The following is a 25,159-nucleotide window of genomic DNA, read 5'->3' on the forward strand; positions in this document are numbered from 1 at the left end:
TCACATATCAAAATGACCACAACCATGATTAAACATGAAAGCAAAATCCGATAAATACTTACCTATTTTACTAATATCTTATAAGAAACACAGGCTTTCACCATATTTGTTCTAAATTCTAAATTCTGGATACATACATACATACACACACATACATACATACATATATATATATTATATATATATATATATATATATATATATATATATATATATATATATATATATATAATATATTAAAACATTTCTTTCTTAAATAAATAAAAACGCAAACATGCCTATTAATCATCCAAAGTATTAATTGCGCGTGGAATGTTAGCAATTAAGTCTCAAATTAATGATTAATAAATGTGCTGACAATTACATACACCAGGAGGTAAGTTATACCGATTTCTTTTACAGATACAATTATCTAAACCTACAATCAAAACCTACTCCGTTTAAACGACCGACGTCCATGTTTACTCTAATATTATTCAACCGAGAAAGTTTAGTATATATGGGCGGATATAAACTACAACCCATACCTTTGCAAATTACAGAATAAATGCACGTAGTCAATTTCTAATCCAATTCAAATGTCACAAAAATACATCCGTAAATATTTTTGATAGATTGGGAAATTACAGAGAAAAAAGTACATTAATTGACAGAGCTTTTTAAAATCATCCCCTCTCACTGAGATTGAACTACGCTAGTTCTTTTTCACACAAAAATGAAAACGTATAGGCCTATGTACTAAGGAAAATTTTAAAATATACTTGTCAGCGAAACATACAGTACGTAAAAACTGAAGACTAAAAGGAATAACCCGGAGTTACTTTGATCTGTAGGAGAAAGGAAGTAAAAGGCACTTTTTTTTTTTTTTTAAGCAAAATTCCTTTACCTTCATTTTATACAACGCAAAATTCCTTTACTTTCATTTTATACAATGTATTTAAGAGTATTATTTAGATGCTTAGCTGGTTTTGTTAAAGGATTCTCTGCGATTCTTTCCGACCAAACCTCCAAATACTGCAGTCTAAAAACCTAACAGAGTAACTCTGGAATAACTCACTGACTAATGTCGCCACGTCCGTTAACAAAAATTTATATTGCAATAATAAAGCAGTCAGTGATGAAGCAATACATAACTAGAACAAGAAAATAATAAGCACATAAACTGTAAACTGTTTCCGCATCATGCAGCACATTTTATCTGAATAATCGCAACGCTCCAACCGGCACGACAGCAAAAAAATTATGGTCAGTTTCTTCCCGACTTGCACAAGATCAACCGAGAACTATGACGTGATGAATGGGAGCAGTTCGGCCGTGTACCACGAATAAAAGAACTTGGGAAGAAGGCAGAGACAAATGATGGGACGAGGGGAAAGAGCCAAAGCCCTACGAATAGGGCGATGCGATGCCGCTTAATCTTATCTTCAGTATATAGAAAATGTGTATTTGGGAAATTCAACAGAAATTGACCGCATTTATGCATTATTTACATGTTACTGGAAATTTAAAGGCAAACCTTAAAAATCTGTAGGTCGCATACGAACAAATTTCCTATTGCTTCTTTGTCGCGCATTCCCTTCGCGTGATGCACAGTATCTAATGTCAATGTACAAAAAAGAAAAAAAATACAGATAAATCGTTAAGAGCATATATTATTAGTAATATCAAATTACCATGCAATAAAGGACAGGATAAGGTTATACAAGTGATTACGGATGGGAAAGGGGAGGGAGAAAAGCGACCAGAGCGTGTGTGTATGTGATTGCAAGGGGCTTGGCCGCGAACTTGAGGTGGTGTGTTCTGTACATACATACGAGCTTACAATAATAACCTTCCTTAAACTCGCGCTCTCTTAAGTGTTTCTACGCACGAATTTTACATCAACTACGAATGTGAAGATAGCCTGTCAAAACAATTTAAGGATGATCATCCTCTCTATCTTTCATTGATTACCATTTATTTAAACTGTTGACAGATCTTTTTAATATGAACTGTTGCTATATCTTTTTAAAAGCAAAGGACACACACCCCTCGGGGGGGAGGCCAGACCCTGCCCGCCCGCGGCCAAGACACTTCCCCTCGCAAGCGAGACAGAATAGGAGGATCACCTGGTGGAATCTTCCATGGCGTGTGAAGATAGACGGGAAGAACAGAGGAGAGCGGAGGTCAAGAGCTCACCTGACGAACAATTCAACGTTCACGTCCCTAGTTTAAAAAAGTCCGGCGCTGCTACTGATGCTTCTGATGACGTTGCTGGGACAAGAGGGCCACGGTTAAAAGGATGGAGGATGATAGATGTAGCAGCAGATGATTGGGCACTCTATGGGCACGACAATCGCTAACACACGGCACAGGACAGCCGTGGTACGCAGTACTGCTTTGGTGTTCTTGTCGTCTCGTACACCAAGTTAGGTTTTCTCGCTGATTAGTGCTTCTGCTGGAGAAGGAGGAAAGTTTGTGATGGCGGTACAAGAGGAAAAGGAGGAGGAGGAAGAGGATTCGTCCGAAGCGATTTCTATGAGCAGGGAACCACAACGAACTACTCTCACGAGTGACAGAAGGTTGCTGCGGTCTCTAGTTTCTTAGCGATACTGTGTCTTACAAGTGTGCGTGTCTTTTCACGATAACAACACAACACTAACACTTCTCTGTATTTCTACGAAAATCCGTCTTTCAACTGAAAAGAAGCAGTGTGTGTGTGTGTGTGAGGTGGGAGAGCGTTGAACACCGTCCAGCGGGAGATGTGACAGAGATGACGAGGATGATGCAGCAGCAGAAGATGCTCGACCACGCACCCTGTGTTTTAAACAGCACTTTTTAAATGGGGGAAGGTTATCACACCTGCTCACTAGGACCACTCAGCCAACACTGCCGCACCACACCACTAAAAACCCCCAAGGCGCCCCCCTTTCACACCACCAACAGCTCTGCTCGCCTACCCAGCCCGCGCGCGCAATGCCACTAGGCACTCACGCACGCGCCGCGCACGCGCCAATATCCCCATCACAAACATTCACGCTTCTCCGATTCACTCCCACAATCACGCTACTACCTAGCCCACAATTTTTCTAAATCTCCAAACAATCTTTTCAACCAGATCTTTCTATATTCACAGTTTCCTCTCCTCAATGGATACCGGTCAAGGGATACATCGCTCGTCACGCCGGCATTCACGAAAACAGACTTTCGTAGCATTCCTCCTTTTTGCGGATGTCCTTTTTTCGGGGTGGGCGGGCATCGTTAGGGTGGGCCAAGACTTGCGATTTTGGCACCGCCCACCGGCGCCCACCAATGAACTAGCTTGAGGTTGGTCCCATGCCTCGCTTTCTCTCTTTCTCTCTCTTCCTCTCCCGCCCCAGCCTACGCAGCATTGCCCGCCCTATAACAGCCCATGCCATAAGGCTCCTTAAACTAAGGTCCAAGCCGAATCTCTCTTTCCCCTCTTTACATGGCAACAACTGGCCAAGGCTTCTTCATCCGATCAAGAGTGACTATCATTCCATCTGCTGCACTAAATGCTTTTCAAGAAACCCGCGTCAAATGCAAAAAAAAAAAAAAAAAAAAAAACCCTCATTCTCTGCCGCGTGAACAGTGAATTACTTCTCTAAAAAGAATCTCTTGTTTATGTCGCTGGGATACTGCTTGAAAATCATCTTCAAAAGCTAGTGTCAAAAAGGAAACAGCGATGCTCAGCATGAAAAGGCACCCGATGACAACACCACCCACGGCAAGTGAAATTTGCTTCAATAACACCGCAGACTTGTTAAGGTTCTACCTTCCAATAACAGTGCTGTTCCTTCCCTAATAACATCGTGTTCGTCGTTCAGCAATTTTCCGGTGTACTCACACCAACCTATCGCTTCCAGAACAATGACGTTCCACTGACCTGGGATGTGATCAGCAGAGAACAGAACCACGTCTCACCAGTGACCTTGGACACTCATTGGTGCTTTTGCCGCTACTACCCTTCCAAATTTCCCACCGAACATAAATGCCTCTACCATTTTATAAACAGTAAAAAACCGATTTTTGAGAGACGATCAAAATGACGATAGAAACACTAAATTTTACAAATTAAATTTAATTTTACATGTTATTCCCCACCCCCCTCCTAGCGACGATTTTATACAAACTTGAGAAAATTTGACTCACCCTATTTTTATAAATATATATATTATAGTCGTCGACTTGACAGTAATTGGAAAGAATCTTGAATAATTTTTCCTTATTCCGGAGAAGCTTGTCTAAAGAGAAAAAGAAGTATAGACTCATTCAGTCTTGATAAGAAAATAGTACCTGCGAACAATGCTATTACCTTCAACAGAAACTACATAAGAGAGGAAATATGCCCAAATAGCATATAAATATGTATGTATATGTGTGCGCGCGAGCGTGCGCATGTATACGTGTGTATATATATATATATATATATATATATATATATATATATATATATATATATATATATATATATATATATATATATATATACATACATACACACACACACATACTCATAATATAAAATCTTAAGCTTCAACCTTACCTTTTGCTTTGTGGCTGCACAAGTTTCATGTTATTAAAGCAAGTGACAGAGTCAATTCACATTAATGTAGTCGAGCTTTGATTTCGTTGAGTATAGCCTAGACCCTAAATAGCATTATTTTCCTCGTCACCATTATTATTCATTATATTGATATTTACAGAATACACGTCGTAACACTTGTGATTTCAAGCAACTTTTGAAACGTAAATACGTGGAAGCTCTGAATAAAATTCCACATACAAAATATTTAGCTCTTTCGTATTTAGGATTAAATATGGGTTGTTTCTCGATTGCTCTCGTTTTTCTGCTAAATATGTTACAACAGAAGATAAATACTTTGATAAAATATTTTCAATATTTAAATCTACACGTGAGTTCACCTACAAAGAAATATTCGGATGAGATAAACCACCAAATACTGCATGGCATTTCCGGGCGCTATTGAACTTTTCTTTTTGCAATCAATACCTAAGGCTAAGGAGCGGCAACTAGTACACCACGTGCACTACCTGCAAGAATGGGGGAAATCAGCAGGGGCCCAATACCGAAAAAAATCGATACACCCTACTATTGTACATGTAAGATTGTTAAGATTCAAGAGAAAACGGAAACACGAAGGAGGTTCCACAGTCTGTCCGTGTAAAGGAAAACTTACAAAACTGAGCAACATGAGGACTGCTGGTTTTTACACCACACGACCATTTCTCAATCCTAGTTACTGAAACTATATAAGATGGTTTTCCCAAAGTTATATATGAGGAAAACACAACTTGTCTGACAGTAAAGATTTTCCCCTTTTTTCTTACGAATTGAAAACGGTTGGTGCAGAGAATTAAGAAAGAAACCCAAATCGAATCTCCGGAGGTTAACACGAGGATACTTTTCAAGTTTCGCCGGAAGTACGACACTACTATCTGTCCCCTTCCAAGCCAATGGTTGCATCTCAATCCCGGTGTTCTTTTCTCAAACTACTTTTTGGAGTATAAGAAAGGAGATGAAAAGTGTCAACATACACGTGCGGATGAAAAAGTGATAGAGGCAGGGAGTTATTCAGAATATTTACAATCTAAATTCTTGATAATACTACAGTACAATAAGGTATAAAATATACCGTAGCTGTTGTCAACAGAACTTATGCAACTACCTATATATATTTCTAAATCTTATACCGACTTTAGATTCAGTTTATAGACTTTTACTTGCACGATTTTCTTTTAAAATACTGGACTTCGCGAGGTTCAAGACATTTTATCGACTGTTGTTAGTTTCTATTATTTTGCTAACGCATCATTTCACATTGCTAACATTCAATGCTTCAATTATTTTTCAATAGTTCCCACCATCTCTTTTCCATTACTAGTAAGTACACAATAATGAGAAGGATGGCTGGATGGTTAAAAGTTTCATACAAAGCCCAGCCACTAGGGTGAACAAGGTCATTCTGCGCTAACAGTATCAGCCACACTAGTTACCGCATTATAGGAAAACTAGAATATAGTGGATTTTTTGCAAACTGGCGAAGCAATAACTATGGTCATGGACGCAGGGTACGGCAGTTTTGTTTGTTTACTTGTTCCGTTATTACGACTAAAGCTCTAGCGAGTAAAGCAATATTCTCATGTCACTAGAAACTGTAGGTTCATAAACCTCCATAATTTCTGAAAATCGAAAAGTGTACAGAACCTACCAAGAACAACGTCACATATTCAGCTCGCCGTCATATGTTTCTGAGTTCTAACTTCAAGATCTTAGTGCTCCCCCGTCCCTTTCTTATATAGGGGTTGCCAAACCAATCAGTTTCTTCCATTTCAACTCTGAACTACCGAACATTGCACATATTAACATGTTCAGAAAGTCTCCAAATATAGGCTACCTGTTCTACACACGGAAAACTGATACATATTTGCTTGAACTACTGCTTAATAACATCGCCATTCAGAAATCTACAGAATAAGTTTTCAGCAGGAATAAGCAACTAATCTAAAAACACGTTCACGATTGATAATGACAAAACAATCTTTACGAAGCTGAAATATAGAACAAATAGAAAATAAAGACGACGAGGTTGAGAAAAAATCTAAATTTGGCAATACAACGCGTACGAAAATACCCCACACTTCGAGAAGGCCAGGAAATGAAAATTAAGAAACCCAAAAATGAAGATCAAGACTACTGTAAGAAGAAGTTCATCATATGGTGCCTATCCTAAATGGAGTGAAATATAAAATTTAAGCCAAAGACCAAGCGCTGGGACCTATGAGGTCATTCAGTAGTGAAAGGGAAACTGAGAGCAAAAAGGTCTTGAGGGATTTGCACTATGAAACAATGGTTAGGAGAGGATGGAAAGTATTATGAAAAGAAAAGAATATGAACGGAGGTACAGTAAAAGGAATGAAAGGTGTTGCACCTAGGGGCCGAAGGGGCGCTAAGAACAACCCCAAGTAATGCCTACGGTGCACTCACGGCACTATTCCCCCTACGAGGACACCGCACTAGTTTTATGGTTTTGGAAACCGAAAATCGTCCTGTAACAGGGCCACGTTCCAACAACCAAGTCCATCTTCCTTGTTTACCAAGGGACAATCAGCTGTCCTTCGAACCTTCGTTACGTGGCAGTTTCTTCCCAATACTTACAAACTGGTCCCTACTTCCGTTTCTGGCTCCCGTTACCTGACTTTCATCAACAGGCGTTCTAAAAGCATACTTCAAACGACCAAGACCATAGTTACTGCGACATGTGTGCAGAAACTAGTCAATCATTGAATGCTTCGTTGGAGATTCCCCGCCCCTCCTTTTCTCAAGCATTCGATTGGCTGTCCCGTCCGCCTTTCAAATGAAAAGGGAGTACAGCGCAGTATCCACGAAAAAAAACTGTAAGTACAGCACAGTATCCACGAAAAAAACCTGTAGTAACAATTACAAATTTGATCTCAGCGTGCCCACTCTAAAAAAATTGACGAAAATATCTGTGAAAAGAGAGATATTATTCCTACAGATCTAATATTATGAAACCCCATCAAATGCACCCCACTTCGGTTACATCAAGAAATGTTCATACAATGAATCATAAAAACCAATAAACTAAAGACAGAGGCATATCATACAGTCCCACAAAACAGTTAACAATATCTTTGCTTATATTGCCCATTCTCAATTTGATTAAGCAGTCATTAATAGAGGTACTTTTGTGTTGCTTGTTTCACTTGCTAGTGTCTCGTAGCAATTTACAGGTTGGTGTCCTTTCTCTAAACTTAAAATTTTTTTTTGCAAATTTCTGGGGTTGTAATGCAAAGGGATAGCAGATCTTAACCATATACACATATTTTTAATCTAAAAATAAAAACCCCTAATCGCCAATGTTAACTGGAAAGAAGTTTACACATTTGCAACTTTTTGAAATACAATTCTTTTTTTTTTTTTTTTTTTTTTTTTTTTTTTTACAAAAGTACGATTTCAAGTTATTTAATCCAAATGTTCATTACTTTCTATTGTTTCTTGATCCATGAGCGAATAACATAGAGAGGCTGTGATACACCCAAGCTGAGGATATATGGTTTCAGTGAACGAGATCTATCATCTAAAATTAATCACAAGTAACAGCTCGACAAGAAATGGGATACGTTCCCTTTAATCGTAATATTTTAATAAGTTATTTCTCAAAGTAAGTTTAAAATCCGTAACGCAGTGAAAATGTACCGTCAGAACACTGAAAATGCGTAAGCTTTTATTTCCCTACATAAATCGAACCTTTCTACCTCCCAGTGTGTGCAAGTGAACACACACACACACACACATACCAAATTCATTCCCCCTAAAAATAGCTGGCTCTACACGCAAAAGACAAGAATCACCGTAACACTTATCACTCAACTCCTGACTCGAGGATGAACCTCCTGTGCAGAAACTTTCCTAAAAGATGTTTCGTTAACCTACATAGGTGGCTCATCAACACACTGTAACAAAGGCCCCCATGCAACTGTGCCCTTCGCATTAATACTGCATCCATGGTTTCCCTTCCTCGACACCATGGCCCGTAAGCTCAATAATTTCCAGTGCATCTACCCTGCGCTTTCTAGGTTTTCCCCTCTCTTGTCTCCATCATTTCCACTGTACGTACGTGTACACACACACATATATATACTGTGTATATGTGTGTGTGTGTAAATGGATGTGTTCCTGCATAACTCTGGAACGCATTGAGCAATTTCAACCAAACTTGGTATACAAATGACTTACTATCTTGAAAAGAAAACTGTGGGGGTAAGACATCACTAGCACCAAAGGGCACCAAAGGGGGTTCGGTTGGAAGGGCCTCCCTGAAACAGGGCTGTTCTGCCTGTAGACTTAATAACTACATGAACCCTACAGGCTTATCATACCCCATTTCGGTGTACATATCTGGAAAAGAATACTGTGGGGGGGGGGGGTTGAGACATCACTGGCACCAAAGGGTATGACATAAAAATAACGGAATATGACATATTAGTGTCTAATCCATAGTTTTCTAGGTCGCTGAGATGAATAGTCACACTCCTGATTCTCTTTAAGTCCAAGTTCAGCTCCAATCAGGAAAAGGGGTGAAAAAGGGTGGAAAAATAAAATGTCAAAAATGACAGACATTAGTGTCTAATCCATAGTTTTTGAGGTTGCTGAGATGTACAGTGACACTCCCGACTCTAAGTCCAAGTTCAGCCCTGATAGGAATGGGGGCTGAGAAGGGGTGAAATATAAAATCTCAAAAATGTTGGACACTGTAATTGAAGCAACTATCGAGAGAGAGAGAGAGAGAGAGAGAGAGAGAGAGAGAGAGAGAGAGAGAGAGAGAGAGAGAGTTAATCGGTTATCATTCAGTTTTCCTGGGCAGTGCCGGGTTGGTCAGCTAGTATGTATGTATGTATGTATATGTATATATGGAATTTATTATGTAATTATTCATGATACATGATTCTTTTTGGGTTTATTTCTACAGTACTGTATAGTGAATGAAATTTATTATGTAATTATTCATGATACATGATTCTTTTTGGGTTTATTTCTACAGTACTGTATAGTGAATGAAATGGATGACTTTAGCTCAAAATTGGGAAGTATAGAAATGTACAGCATAAACTTAGTGATAATCAATTGCCACAAATACCCTATTTCTCTCTGCAATGTGTGTGTGTGTGTGTGTGTGTGTGTGTGTGTGTGTGTGTGCGCGTAATCATATCTCAAGACAAAGGAATACTAAGTAAAGATTTTAAACCCCATGGTGGGAGGACAAGCCATCTAAAATGCAGATGACACCCTCTACTATAGTGGTCATACAAAATCAGGTTTTTTACTCCTCTGGGATACCGGGAATAGATAATCGTGCCAACCTTCAGCCGTGTTAACACGGCTTTAAACCGTGTTAACCTCACCAAACGGCAGGGGCACGAGTTGTAGCTCTATGCCCCATGCTGACAGGGTATAAAATAGAAAAGGAAACAAAACTCCCTGCGTGGTTTGTTACTAGTCTTACTGATTTTTCGTTGTTACTTATCCCATCTATTGTTATCTTACTTTTTTTCTTTAGTTCCCTTACACAATCCATTCTGTAATGTTCATACCTCTTCTGTGCTTGGCTGCTTTCCTTGGGCTTTAAGCATTCTGCTTTACTAACTGGAGTTGCAGCTTGACTTCCAATAATAATAATAATAATAATAATAATAATAATAATAATAATAATAATAATAATAATAATAATAATAATGTGCATGAATATGGCGCAATCGAAAGGAAATGGCAGCTGAATTAAGAGAGGGCAAGCTAATTTTGATATTTTGTCAGTCAAAAATTCAAGGGTAGTGTGTGAACAAGAATGGTAGAGTAAGTCCGCGGTACCTGAATATGAGTAGTTAGGAAAGGAGTACCAGATTTGATTGACTTTATTAATAAAATTTTCACTCTCAAGCCACGCACTGGGACACTTTACGCCATTCAGCGATTAAGACAGTGAAAAGAGGGTGTTGGAGTGGGTGAACAGCAAGATAGAGATCCAGAAAATACAAGATATAAAGTACGAGGATCTACACGTGGAACTGGGAGAAAATCCCACAGTTGCACTAAGAAGTAACAATCAAGAGGTGCTGGACAGCAAGACTGCAGAAAGAAAGTGGTAATGGAAGTCACGTAAAAGGCAAATAAGTGCATGAAGCTAGGGGGTGATGGGACAATTTAGTCATGCCTTTAGTGAACCACATGAGGTATACTGGTGACACTACCCTCCTGTTAGTTCGAGCGTTCTGTGGGTACATTTGAATGTTGGGAAAAAAAAGTTGTAATGGTGAGTGTACATGGTCCAGGACTGGAAAAGAATTAAGAGTGAAAGAATACTTTTGGAAGATTTTGTATCATTGTCTGGCTGGTTTGGAAATTTGTGCGCAAATTACATTTAATGCTAAAGCAGGTTCGCAGAAAAGAGGGAGGCTTTCTGGAAATGTTTGGATAAGGGGTTTAGTTGTTAAAATGCAAGGTTTCTTAAGAATATTCATAAGTATACATGGTCGAGAGAAAATGGTGAGGATAGGAGTTTGCTAGATTGTGTTAATGTAATTAGTTTCAGGAGAATGTTGATGAATGTAATGGTAAGAAGAGTGGCTGGAAGCATATCTGATTATTGTGTAGGTGAAGCAGAAGTTATTAATTGGTTGAAGCAAAAGTTACGATACATATATTAAGTTTAGGTTGGAGATGAAGGGATGAAAATATGGTTGTTAATGTAACTGACACAAGGGAGTTTTATAGGTAGGAAGTGAGAGGATCACACGAGAAAACAAAACATGTGGCATTGTTCAAGACAAGCCGAAGGAGTATCCGAGCTGTTTGAAAGTTCCACAATAAGATTATAAGGACAGTGGGAAGTTGGAGCTAGGGGCCAAAGGCACGCTGCAAAGAACCTTCAGTAATGTCTACAGTGCACCGCACGAGTTGCACTGACTGCACTAACCCCCTACGGGGTTTGTGGTTATAGAAAAACCTAACATTATAGATTTGTTATAGAAGAATGTAATAGTAGACTGTAGTCGAATAACGAAATGAAAGGTTTATGGGAGGAAAACCAGAGATTAACTCAGGGGCAACTGCATAACAAAGAGAAAATAAACAGGTATATGAGAGGACGGCAGTTAAGAATACACGTGAGATTTAAAAAGTTGTCTAGTAATAAAATAGAAGAGAAAGATAAGCATGGTCTTGAAGTAAATTCAGTTGCTGTACTAGATGGAGTTAAACACAGAAAAACATTAAAGAACAAATGGGTCTGAGTAAAAGATGCAAATAGTGAGATCCCGCACAACTGACTGTGGTCTCGATCGATAAATAAAGACTATTCTGGAAACCTGGCGCACATTAAAGCAAGGCAGAAGTAAATGATGAAAACGCAAGTTTGAGAATGCTTGTAGATCGGACTAATGAGGATGTAGGGACGGCCAATTAAAGAGGCCGAAGAACGGAAGAAGCAGTGAGTTAATGGTATTAAATTAATGCAAGATATTGCAGTACAGTGGTGACAGTTCAAACGGTTGACCGGGGTTCATAGGTTATGTATGGATGACGGGAACGTTCCAAAAGACTGGGGGAGGGAAATATTTGTTCAAATGTACAGTACATAGGTAAAAGTGATACAACTGACTAATATCTATAGGGGGAATAGCATTATTTAGCCTACCAGATGTGTATGGTAGGATTTTAACCCAGAAAGTAAAACAGGTGCATGGAATAACTGTGGACGTTTGTCAAGGAAGTGGATGTGTAATTAAAGCTAATGTGATTAATATATGAAAGCTTGAAAGTGAAAAAGCTGTATGTGGCATACACTGACCTACAAAAGCTTACAGCAAAAATGAGGTGTTATGAATGTATGGTATAAAAGACACGTCGTGGGAAGCGATTAAGTTTTAAGGATGGAATGAGTTAAAATATAGACAAAAAACTAAGTTAGGTAACAAAATATGGATATAAGACTGGGGTATGCTGTGTCCCCAAGACTGTTTTACATCACCAAGGATGGAGTGATGCACAGAGAGAGAGAGAGAGAGAGAGAGAGAGAGAGAGAGAGAGAGAGAGAGAGAGAGAGAGAGAGAGAGAGAGAGAGAGAATTAAATGTAGGTACAAGTTGTGGGAGACAAAAACAAATGAGTGGTATGTAGAATGGTGGTTTTGTTACAGCTGATATTGTACCAAATCATACTGATTGTGAATAGCAAAGAAATTCTGCAAACAGCTAAAAGAAGAAGCTAAAATTCTGAAAAAAGCTAAAAGAATTTAAGAGAACTTGCAGAAGAAAGTAGAGTCGATGTCGGTAAGTTATGGAGCAAATGTAAACCAAAGATTGAGCAATGAATGCAAATATCAGTGCTGGAAGAATGGAGTAGATGACTGATAATGGAATTTAAAAGTAAACAAACATTGTGGTAGGATGAAAGGAAGCAACCCATAGAAGAGGTGAAGCAAGGAAGGTAACATGATAAATACATAAGACTGGGGAGTGACTATGGAAGCAATGAAGTTCATGAAGCGATTGCTGATCCAACTATCCTTACGATATCAAGTGTGGATTTTGAATGCATAATAAAAACAAAAGTTTAAGGAGCTAAGACATACAGTCTGTGTAGTACATGTGACGATGAAAACAGAAAGGGGTAGGAAACGAAGTGCTAGAAAGGCCTGTTTAGGTGAAAGGATAAATTTCACAAAAACATCTAATGGGTTTGTTGTTGACGCCAGTTAAGTGAAACCTTTCTGGTGGCGTGAAACGATTTTCACAAAATTTCAGCGGAGTTGACTGATGGCAAGGTAACCAATTAATTAAAAGCTAATGGTGATCTAGATCCGCGAAGAACTCATATTAATCGCTCTACCGAGTGCGTTATACTTTCTTACTACACAAATTATTTGACCTCCAGTTATTATCTCTAAGAAGCACCTTTACGGAACATATAAAAAAAGTCATATGCTTGCAAAGCATTCCCAAAAAACCATATACCTTAAGAGCAAAGTTCCAAATATTAGAATACCACTGCGTTGGTAACGAAAAATACATTGAAGACCTGAGGTTCTGAATATAGCAAAATGACAGAAAAAAAATGAACACAGGTATTCTCTCCAAGCAAGTAACTCGACAAAGAAACGTAGAAATGCTATGATATACATAGTCCAAGGTTGGAGAACATTCCTCTCAACCTCTTTCCTCTCCCCACCCCCTCCCTAAAGACACAACGGAAGCAACCTACCAATTATACATTCATACATTTTCTTAAAAACGCTTTTACAGTTATGAAAAAGGTGATATGATTCTTTTTACTCCAAAAAATGTTTACCTACTGCAGCAGTTTAACAAAAGAATCCACCACTTCCCTTCCTTTTGTTTCCCATTAAAAATCATCCTGCAACTTTACCATGAAAACAGTTTTAGGTAGTACCCGTCAAAGTACTTTGAGCTTCTTCGTGCCAGTGCAGCTTCATTAGAAGGACGGTCATATTTGATAAGTTTTTGAACCATGCCTTCAGTACGCCTGATCTCATGTACTGTAAATATACCATCACGTACTACACTCGCACCAAAGACATCTGAACCTTCCGCCAGTCCATTTAGTGTTTCCATTATTTTCACCCGATCATCGTTTCGTTTCCACCGCCTACTTTAAGTTTTCCATTTTACTCAACCCAATTCATCGCCCGGATAATTAATGAAGAACTTTCCACAAAAGGTTTAAAGGTTTAGCTTTCCAATAATATGGATCATACTTCAGTAAACTTAGGTAAGTCAAAAATAGTTTTCGCTAACATTACAACTGGTATATAAACAACCTCAAAACTGTTTCATTTTCTTCCCCTGTATTTTGTGTATATAAATTTATTTACTATGTCCACATTCACGAGTACCATCACACATTGAAATCACGAATACAATCACAAAGTATACCTTAGTTTAACCAGACCACTGAGCTGATTAACAGCTCTCCTAGGGCTGGCCCGAAGGATTAGACTTATTTTACGTGGCTAAGAACCAATTGGCTACCTAGCAACGGGGCCTACAGCTTATTGTGGAATCCGAACCACATTATACCGAGAAATGAATTTCTATCACCAGAAATAAATTCCTCTAATTCTTCATTGGCCGGCCGGAGACTCGAACTCGGGCCCTGCAGAGTGCTAGCCGAGAACGGTACCGACCAGTCCAACGAAGAATCTGAATACAATCACATTTAGACCTATAGATGGGCAAAATTATTCCCGAAATATTCCATTTAGGACTCCGCTTTTACTAAGTACGTTGATAATGAAGCTGTATATGCTCGTTGCTTTCGTCAATCGCAACAAAAGTCTACTTTGTTACAAGATCAGTTCGTTTTGTTAATACGTTCAAACTCACACTTAAAAAAAAATCCTTTAATGCAGTAAGAAGCAAATTTACTGAAAAAAAAAAATCCTGCTTAAAGAACTTCAACTTGCTGCATTAATTAAGACGGGGAGCTTTCATGATCTGCTCTCATGCTTGAGTATTAAAACTTGTAACCTTCCGGTCATTTATTTCGGCCACTGTTTTCATCACGACGACAATGGGCATCTGTTTACTCAAAATGGAATTGTCGCTGAACAGCCAAACACTACAACCACAACCAGTTATCAGACGTCGTACGATACTACAAGCACCGACGCGGCAGCAGTGAGAGAGAGAGAGAGAGAGAGAGAGAGAGAGAGAGAGAGAGAGAGAGAGAGAGAGAGAGAGAGAGAGAGAGTCTTCCTCACAACCTTACTTCGCTCCAAAACAGAACACTTTAATCAACAACATTCTCCACCCTTTACACATGACCAAAATACTGAACAAAGGGACATCCTTTCATCCATGCTAGTCCTTATATGTCCACAATTCTCACCCTCGTAATTTTTTTTGTCATACATCTTTCCCCAAACAACTCATCTCTGCAGCTTTCCAATTCTCCCTTATTCATCCTACGTCCAAACTTGACTTCCATCGTGGAGAGTTGGCTCAACACCACATCCATATTTTCCAAAGTCTGCTTCCATTGACACTCTAAAGCTCCCTCGTAATCTTTTGCAAATTTTATGCTACTTTTCTTGCTGCTCAAATGCATTCTCAATTTTCTCTTATTGCGAATGATTTCATTCTTTCATTTGTAACAGCAGTTTTTATAAACTATACCCTGTGAACACAATGGCTCTATAACCTTAAACACACACACACCATATATATATATATATATATATATATATATATATATATATATATATATATATATATATATATATATATAATACAAATTCAAACCTCGATTCAAAACTTTATATACATACATTATATATACACATATGTATATATGTATATGTATATATAATGTATGTATATAAAGTTTTGAATCGAGCTTTGAATTTGTATCAATATATATATATATATATATATATATATATATATATATATATATATATATATATATATATATATATATATATATATATATATATATGTTGAATTTTCATTTTGGATTCTAGTTATTCAATCAATCTTCGCTGTTTTTTTCTACATATTAGAATGCAGATCTATTGCAATGAAGACAGCATTAGCCCTCGAAGAAGAAAATAAAATCACTGTGTAAGAAAGGCATATATATATATATATATATATATATATATATATATATATATATATATATATATATATATATATATATATATATATATATATATATATATATATATGTGTATCAAAATTTGTTCTAAGACATAAAAAAGACATTCGAGGCAAACATTTCCGTTTCTGAACTCTACTTCTTAGGTTAACATGATGATTACAAAATATCATAACTGGCTGTAGTCTGTGAAGGAAAAAATCGTCCAAGTCTAACATAATTCCTCTACCTGGAATACGTCAACAACTAAGCCACAGGCCCCCCCCCAAAAAGAAAAAAAAATTTTCCTAACAAACAAACAAGGCTTCAATAAAATTTTCTTTTTATGCTGAAAACATGAAAAAATAGCTGAACATCTCAAATCCGATACTTCTTTTTATTTTTCACTGTCCTGAAAACATCAGTAGTTATTCTTCTTGCTGTTTTCACTCGTGCTTTTCCAAGATGATTCTATATTTATCAGACACCGAACTCTCAAAAGCGGCGGGAGTCAAGATCATGAGAAACATATTTTATATCTAGTGCCTCTGTACCAGAATACAGTGGTATTTCATCGTCACAAACCGAACAACCGTGAGAACTGCTTTTCGAAGACGATGAGTTGAAATGGAAAATTTTATATTCTTCTGGACTCAGAAATACTAGGCATTAGTGAGGTGAGGTCAGTATGTGAAAAGTAAGCATTCGATGAGGTTGTGAACACTCCATGGTATTAAAGTATCATTTAATAACGCTTACTATTGTACATTTAACTAAAAACAAGCTGAAGCTGGTGTTTATAAAACATCATGTAATGACTGTAATGAAATTTACATCCGAGAGACTGGCAGATCCATCTTAAAAACTTTGAATATAAACGATGAGCAAGATATGGTTCACACAATTCAGGAACTTTTGTAAATTGAGCAGATAAACGTGTAACATAAACTGGAGTGAAGCCATGCTGTTTTTCAAAAATAGATGCCCAGACAAATAAAGATTTTAGCATCCGCCTCCAACAGACAAACTGACAATATCAGGAGGACTCTAAAAACTTGATTTCACGGAGGAGTTAATTCTATGACCAACTCTTAAACAAGTGTTCTACTGGATCTACACTTCAGGCGGGCGCTCGCAAAAACTAAAACAACGACGGACTGACCCCGTTCATCACAGGAACACTACTTCTAATCCAAGTGAAGTAGTCATTCCACACCTGCATATACCCGTATTCATACTTCTTCTTCTTCTTTTAACGTGCTTTTATTCCCATTTTTGTATGGGGTAAGCACGATGCCTTCTTTTGAAGGACTTTTTGATTTGGCTTTGGGGTAGACCTGTGGTCTCGATCGGCTGCCCTGCCTGACATCGCTTAGACCCCGGTACGTATGTTTCATGTATCATACCCGACCCAACGCCCTTTCTTCCCAGCAGCGAGAAGTTATTGCGCGGGTATGGCGAGAGTTCGAGACGTGTGAGATGTTTGTTATGTTTTTAGAAGGTGTTGTAGTGGCTTTGTTTTGTGTGTGTATTTAGTCTGTAACATCCATTTGCTTTTTAAGCAAACCTATCCGTTGATTACATATATAATCCCGGGATGTCTACACGATATACCCGTATTCATACACACATACAAATATACATACATACATACATATATATATATATACACATACACACACATATATATATATACACATGTATATAACATTCACACAAACATGTATGAAGGAATAAACAGAGCATGATGATGCAAGCACTGGGTGTTAAATTGAATGGTGGCAGAATGGAAGAGGTTGCGCTATAGGCTACTGTCATCTGGAAGTAAATGTGACAGATGTTGGTAGAAAGTAAATCGAAGAAGGTAGCAGGGTATGTGCAAAATTTAGCACATCTTGGAGTGCCACAGATGGGGAAGTAGGAATGTATAAAGAAACTGTTGAGTCAACCCTCCATTATGAAGGCAATATGTTGGCTGTTAAATGCAAATGAAAGAATTAAGGCTGAAGTAACACGGATGGTTTGCCTAGTATATGTGGCATACAAAAGAATGAAAGGGTGAGACGTACCGATACATAAAAGCCGTTAAAGGTCAGCATAGGTGAAATGAGTAATGACACAGTGTGTGTGAGATCCGAGACAGTTCAGTCATGCGGGAAGAATATAAAACTAAAAATTTGAATCTCTATAATTCTGAAATGTTAAGAGAAAAAGGAGGACGACTATCTAGAAAGTGCTGGATACACGAGTAGCAGAAACATTGCAGGTAGAACCTTAATATCCAAAAGGAGCAAAAGTGCATGCAAGACAAGGCCAACCATGAAAGTATATGAACCATCTTGCGTAAGTTTTCTGCACAATGGGTACATCCACTATTCAAGCCATTAAAATATGAATGTGGTAGTTCTCTTCTAAAACAGCCCTCTTGTGTTTGTGTATGCGTCAACGATATTTAAACCGCTTCAGAGTTGACTTGAGGTATTCTGAAACCCTTCAAATAAACTCTCTTTTCTATTAACTAAATCCTGCTAAAAGAAAAGGATATTCCATGATACGAAGCTCAGTCCCAAAATGTTTTCCGCAACTAATATTTGATGGCTAAATACAGCACAGTCACACTGCAATAAACAATTCAAAGGTCCACGAAGTCCCGAATGAGCTTACAGCAGCGACCAAAATGGTGTAAATAAAACCCCTTGATTCGACAGACGAGGTTAGTTAATTAGATAAACAAAACTCTCCAATGAATTCCCACTTCTAAAAAAAAGTGAATTACGCTTACGAATCAAATTAAACTTTCCAAAAAAGTAAACTCGGTCACTTACACAGAAAAGAATTGTAAAAGATACACCATGATTACCGTGTATCAACACTGCCTAAATCACTTACTGAATCATACTGAACACTTCTCCCAAATTAACTTATTATTGCAAGCTATACTGCACTTCTGGAACGCCGTGAGGGGAAAGAATACGGGAGGGCTAAGCAAGAAAAACTTATTATTGCAAGCTATACTGCACTTCTGGAACGCCATAAGGGGAAAGAATACGGGAGGGCTAAGCAAGAAAAAGACGAAAAAGAATGGCAGAATAATGGGGAAGAATTTTCAAGGCAATAACACATCAACAGGAGCTGATATATTCAATGACAAGTAACAGAACTGTGTTTATCAATTTAATAAAACTGGTTAAACAAGACTTTTATATTAAGAGATTACTGGCCTATGCATTCGTTCGATCATGGTGTGCATGTGTGTGTGTGTGTGTATTACTAAGTTGTATATATTTTGATGTGCATATTTTGTATTCGGATGGAAAACACCACTGAAAGTTAAACAGCCCATGGGGCATGCTAATTCACAAACGAAATATAAAGCCGTGTTCACCGATTTCTCCTATGTACCGACTTTCAAACTTCAAGAAGTCTTTCCAAGTAAGGACTTTCATCCTTAAAACATGAAAGAACACATTTTCCTGATAAATTAGGAGATCAATGTTAGTGTATAGTTAAAATAAGTTGGTAAGCATCCTAAACTGAAATTATAAGAGACCTTTTTGTCCTTCCTCTGAAATATCAAAGAAACCAGATCTAAATAAAAAAAAATCAGCATTCACATTTCCAAAACTAACAGGTCGACGAATATGCAGTTTGCAGTTTGTCCAACAGGGAAGGCACTAGAGAACAACAACACAAAGGTTACTGTCACATCCCCTTAACTGCTGTATCTCATATGAACTCTTATTATACATAAAAATTTCTCATTTGCTCCTTCAAATACCTAATATATATATATATATATATATATATATATATATATATATATATATATACACACACACACACACACATATATATATATATATATATATATATATATATATATATATATATAAAAGTTAACCTGCTTGTACGCATACCTGCTCGTAGGTATAAGTATATATAAAGCATATAAACATCCCCATCCGGCATATCACCTACAACCTCAAAAGCACTACTGGCCGAAATAATACGAGAAGCACAACCTTGAAAATTCTGCGAATAGCCAAAGGATGACAGTCACTGCAGTGCGAAACACGTGTGTTATATATCAAATATTTCAGTTCTAATATCTAAATGATCAAGTACGTGATTTTATGGATTAGCGAATCGTTATTTAAAACATATATAGAACAACTTTAAAAATCCAATACCAAACGATGCAATTTAAAAATTCAGTACCAATCAATGCAACTGACGAAGCTTCATACACAACAAGAAACAAATACATATCCCATACCGATTGCCTACCATTAGAATAGAGATCAGGGGCAACCTATGCATAATGGTTTACCTTGTAGCCCACCAAATTTTACGAAAATCCTCTCAATAATGTAAAAGTTAGGCGACAAGGCAACGCTGACAGACAATCTCCTTCCATACACATCTATGCATAATGGGCTACCCAGTGTACCTTTTACAGCGATGGAAATGAATCCCTTGAATTTTACAAATACTGTACTTCCAATGACAAGGTAAGTGTGACGGACACATAAATGAACACACCTCTCTCTTCATGCACATCTATGCATGGTGGTACACCACTATACCAAATTTGGTTGTAATTTCCTTCAAATGAGTAAGAAACTGTTTTGACAAGGTTAAGCATGACACACACACACACACACACACACACTGATAGAAGGACGGACAGAAAACAGACAAACGGAGGGGAAAAACTACATTCCCAAGATTTTACAATTAAGGAACCCAAACTCTGACAAATCATATGCACAGACATTACAAACACGTGGTCAATGCAACACACCTATCACTAGCCAACGCGACACCTACAAACAGGATGGTGCAGCTCTGGCAGCGAAAGGCAATGACCATTAAGCGTCACACTGAAATATGTCACCATAAATACTCAAGGGGGAAAGAAACTATCACATTACAAAACTAAAAATTACCTTGATCGAATAATTTATCGAAGACTTTATTTGCATGATAAAATTAAGTCATTACACGAAACTTAGAAAATCACTGCTCTAAGCCTAGATAAAAGTATCTATTTTAAATACCGTTCAAGGAATTTTTTTGAGTCTATCTTTAATTTCACTGATGATGAGATGGCAATATTCCATTCACTGTGGAACCTTGTTTTCATATTTTCTTCCACTCTTAGTGCTCAAGATTTTGATCCGAATGAGATGCGTCCAAACTACAGTACAACTTGTCACAAACACAAGTCGCAAGATGGTGCCTCTGATTATAAGTGTTACTCACGCAAATCAACTCTAAACAAAGTGGTTCAAATCCATAAAAAGTTCAAACTTTTTTCTGCCATAAAGAAAGAAGTGTTATATATCTATAAAAATACAGAAAAATGTATCTTTATTGCACTGCGTGCTTTTAAAAGGTACTGCAAAATAATGTATGGTAAGGGGGGGGGGGGATAACGTTCAAGAATACAGAAAAATCAGAAATAAAACATGAAAGGGGGAAAAATGCAAGTCATCGAAAGCTGTCAGGGAAAATGTGCACAAGACATTCACACAAACTTTTGTGAAGATCTCAGGGAAAATATACGATAACCAGCTTGAAATCAGGTCAACGATCTTAAGAAGAAAACGAACCTTTGCCAAATGCTGGATAATTGTATGAAGCACTGGTTAGGTCTATCCACCGTGGGTCTACCAGTAAGTCGATTGTGAGTAGTCACCCTGTTTGTGATGTGTGCTGAAAGTAGCCGTGTGTTCACGACGTTTTGCCGCAGTGTGTGGACGCACCCTTGCTTTTAAAAAAGACCCTCTAAATGCATTTTGCCTTCATACTTTGAAAATTAAATTACTTATGGGCAAGAATAACCTAACTTTTTTTTAATCCAAAATCTAGGATTTTACGGCTCAGAAGAAAAAAATGGCAACTTTTGAAAATGTGCCAAAACTGTTCTCTCGTGAAGAATCCATTTATCAAAGAACTGATTTTGATATATCCCAAATTTTTCATTACATAAAGTGGCTTTAGGTTATATATTTCGGAAACGCAAATAGTAAAACATGTCTAATAAGAGTTTCCTTCTTCGACGGCTGAATGATAACAGTTTTAGCAGTAATTGGTGCACTTCATTACAAGACTTCTAATTACTGTTTAGTAATGCCATTTGTTACCCGTTACCACTGAAGACAGCATATTTACCAGTTAATTCCATATCCCTCACTGGGACATCAGGAATACAGTATAATTCCTGAGTTCAACAAAATGGAAAGTTGTATGCGCGAAGGTATAATTCACAGTAACAAAATATGATTTACTAGGCAGTAATGACTGATTTAAAACGCAAATGTTACTGGAAACGATTTTGCATACTGATAAAAGTAGCCGAGACCGAAAGTAATAACAACTTAGCCAAAGAAACAAAATGAATTCCAGAATGCGAGGCTCGAAAAAACCAATAAAAATTTACGAGACAGTACGCAAGAGGATGGAGAAAGAAGTAGGTAGTGTAAAAGGAATCACAGAATAAAAATGTACGGGAGACAGGATGGTATACGTAAAGACAGAAAAAGGGAAGTCCTCAAATACTTGGGTGTCCGGAAGTGGTACAAATCACTGCCACCCCACCCATGCCCTCTCCCGACAGACATGGAAGTAGGAAGGGTGAAGGTAAGAAAGGAGAACGTCGGGCAGGAGCAGGGTAGGATAGCAGACCAAAACAGCCATCTCCCTTTCCCCCCCCCCCCTGCCTCCTTCAAAACAAACTTGAACTTCAACCCAACACCACGATAAGCAAACACTTCGAAACTTGTTCGACTGCTTGGAGAACAGAGTTCAAACTCCCCTTGTAAAGGCGGCTAATTATATCAAGCCCTGTAAACTGATTACGAAATACCTACCTTCAATTAGGTGGTATTACCGTGAATTATTCAAACTTTTAAGAAATTTGCCTTATCAAAATTCCAGGATAAAAGGGAGACAGAACCCAAAATAACCAGAATTAGAGACTAAAGAAGAGCAAATATGAATATCAGACCGGCGACCGAATTCCTTCCCTGCAATTCAACATACATCTGACAGAGTACCGACCACAAGTGCTTTGTTTATTTTCTCTCTCTCACTCTTTCTCCACAACTCAGTTGTAGCCCACACCAATCGATTAACAACAAGGTACTAACACCTGTTCAGGTCAGCAAAGACATTGAAATTTTATGGAACACGCTTATATAGTTCTTCCTTGTCCAGTTCGGTGTGTGTGTGTGTGTGTGTGTGTGTGTGTGTGTGTGTGTGTGTGTGTGAGAGAGAGAGAGAGAGAGAGAGAGAGAGAGAGAGAGAGAGAGAGAGAGAGAGAGAGAGAGAGAGAGAGAGTTCTACCGGTAAATAATCAAGTAAGGATTTTCAACCCTATAAACATTAGACCTCTGTGTATAATGTTTATTGGTGGTCTAATGTTTTATAAAGTTGAAAATTGTGAAATCTTACCTGGTTCACTTACTGGTAGCACATTCTCTCTCGGCAAGGCACAACCTGTTGCACAAAGCAAAAGCTATAAAGCATTTGATCATATTCTCCTCTCTCTCTCTCTCTCTCTCTCACACACACACACACACACACACACACACACACACACACACACACACATATATATATATATATATATATATATATATATATATATATATATATATATATATATATATATATATATATTATAAAAAACTATACATACACAACTACAAAGTACATGGTTAGAAGACCATAGATGACAGTGAGTCCAAGTTAGAACAGTTGGGAGTTATATCCAATTGTTGCAGGAAATGCCCTATATGGCAGATGACACTCTTCTGAGGTCAACGGTAACCGTGCTTCTTCACGCCTACAGGAGGCTGGGACGAATAGAAAGAGCATCCTATCAATTCTGCATGATGTGGACATCACAGAATGGTCCGAGTCATGAAGTTCACATCCCACCACTGTACTGATGTCGCATGAAACATGGTAAGAAAGCTGAGGTCGCATGAAACAAAGAAGAAAGAAAAAAAAGGTTTTGAATGTGCTTGGATGCGACACAGGAGAAAATTCTTTAACAGTTGATTTGTTTAAAGAGAGATAGCTAAATGTTTTGGTGCACACTGAGACAAAGGTGAAAGGGCAGTGTGTAAAGGAATAGAAAGGACAGGATGGTTGTGTCTACGGGGCTGAAAGATGTAGAGCTGGAACTAGCGTTTGTCGTGTCTGCAACACTGAGAGCGGATGAAGATCGGCTGTGCGCGGAGGAAAACTTGCAAAATCGAGTGAAAATGACCAACAAATGGAAATTAAAGAGCTTAAAAGTTTGTTGCGGAGAACCCAGTTCAGGGCTGGGTTTGGCAAATTTAAAAGGGTGGTTGTGCTATATAGTATGTTTTAAATGTTTAAGTAGGTAACCTGAGAATGGGATGGCACTGTTGTACCTATGGGCTTATTGTAGCATACCAAAATGGATAGTCTTAGATAATGCACTTGAAAGGGGCTCGATTGTTGGGAATTCAAAATTTTAGAGAAAGCTCCTTAAAAATATACATAGCGAGTAAATACTAGAGTAGATGAAAGAAAAAATAGGTAAATTATGCATTCGTACAGAGTAGACGAGAGAAAAAAATAGGTAAATTATGCGTTCGTACAGAGTAGATGAAAGAAAAAATTGGTAAATTAAGCGTTCGTACAGAGTAGATAAAAGAAAAGATAGGTAAATTATGCGTTCGTAGAGTAGATGAAATAAAAAAAATTGTAAATTAGGCTTTCGTACAGATTAGATGGAAGAAAAGATTGGTGAATTATGCTTTCGTACAGAGTAGATGAAAGAAAAAATAGGTAAAGTATGCGTTCGTACAGAGTAGATGAAAGAAAAAATAAGTAAATTATGCGTTCGTACTGAGTAGATGAAAGAGAAAAAATTGGTAAATTATGCTTTCGTAGAGTGAGTAGATGAAAGAAAAAATAGGTA

The 25,159-nt window shown here is 37.7% G+C and overlaps 1 protein-coding gene across 47 annotated transcripts in view; it reads right to left on the bottom strand.

The window, feature by feature from the left end:
- The window catches only part of LOC136837228 (ELAV-like protein 2), a 324,912-nt gene that overhangs the window by 180,429 nt on the left and 119,324 nt on the right, over positions 1-25,159 (bottom strand). For 7 of the 47 annotated variants that reach the window (XM_067101963.1, XM_067101960.1, XM_067101933.1 and 4 more), the window contains exon 1: positions 2,109-2,247. The exons of 23 other annotated variants lie outside the window; for them this stretch is intronic. In XM_067101963.1, the coding sequence (XP_066958064.1) occupies positions 2,109-2,125 (17 nt within the window). In that variant the 5' untranslated portion in view covers positions 2,126-2,247. Of the gene's footprint in view, positions 1-2,108; positions 2,947-25,159 lie in introns of those variants that run through there. 17 more of the 47 variants (XM_067101951.1, XM_067101940.1, XM_067101947.1 and 14 more) reach the window with 9 other exon arrangements.

Source organism: Macrobrachium rosenbergii, chromosome 58, assembly GCF_040412425.1.
Source record: "Macrobrachium rosenbergii isolate ZJJX-2024 chromosome 58, ASM4041242v1, whole genome shotgun sequence".
In the NCBI taxonomy this organism is placed as follows: Eukaryota; Metazoa; Arthropoda; class Malacostraca; order Decapoda; family Palaemonidae; genus Macrobrachium; species Macrobrachium rosenbergii.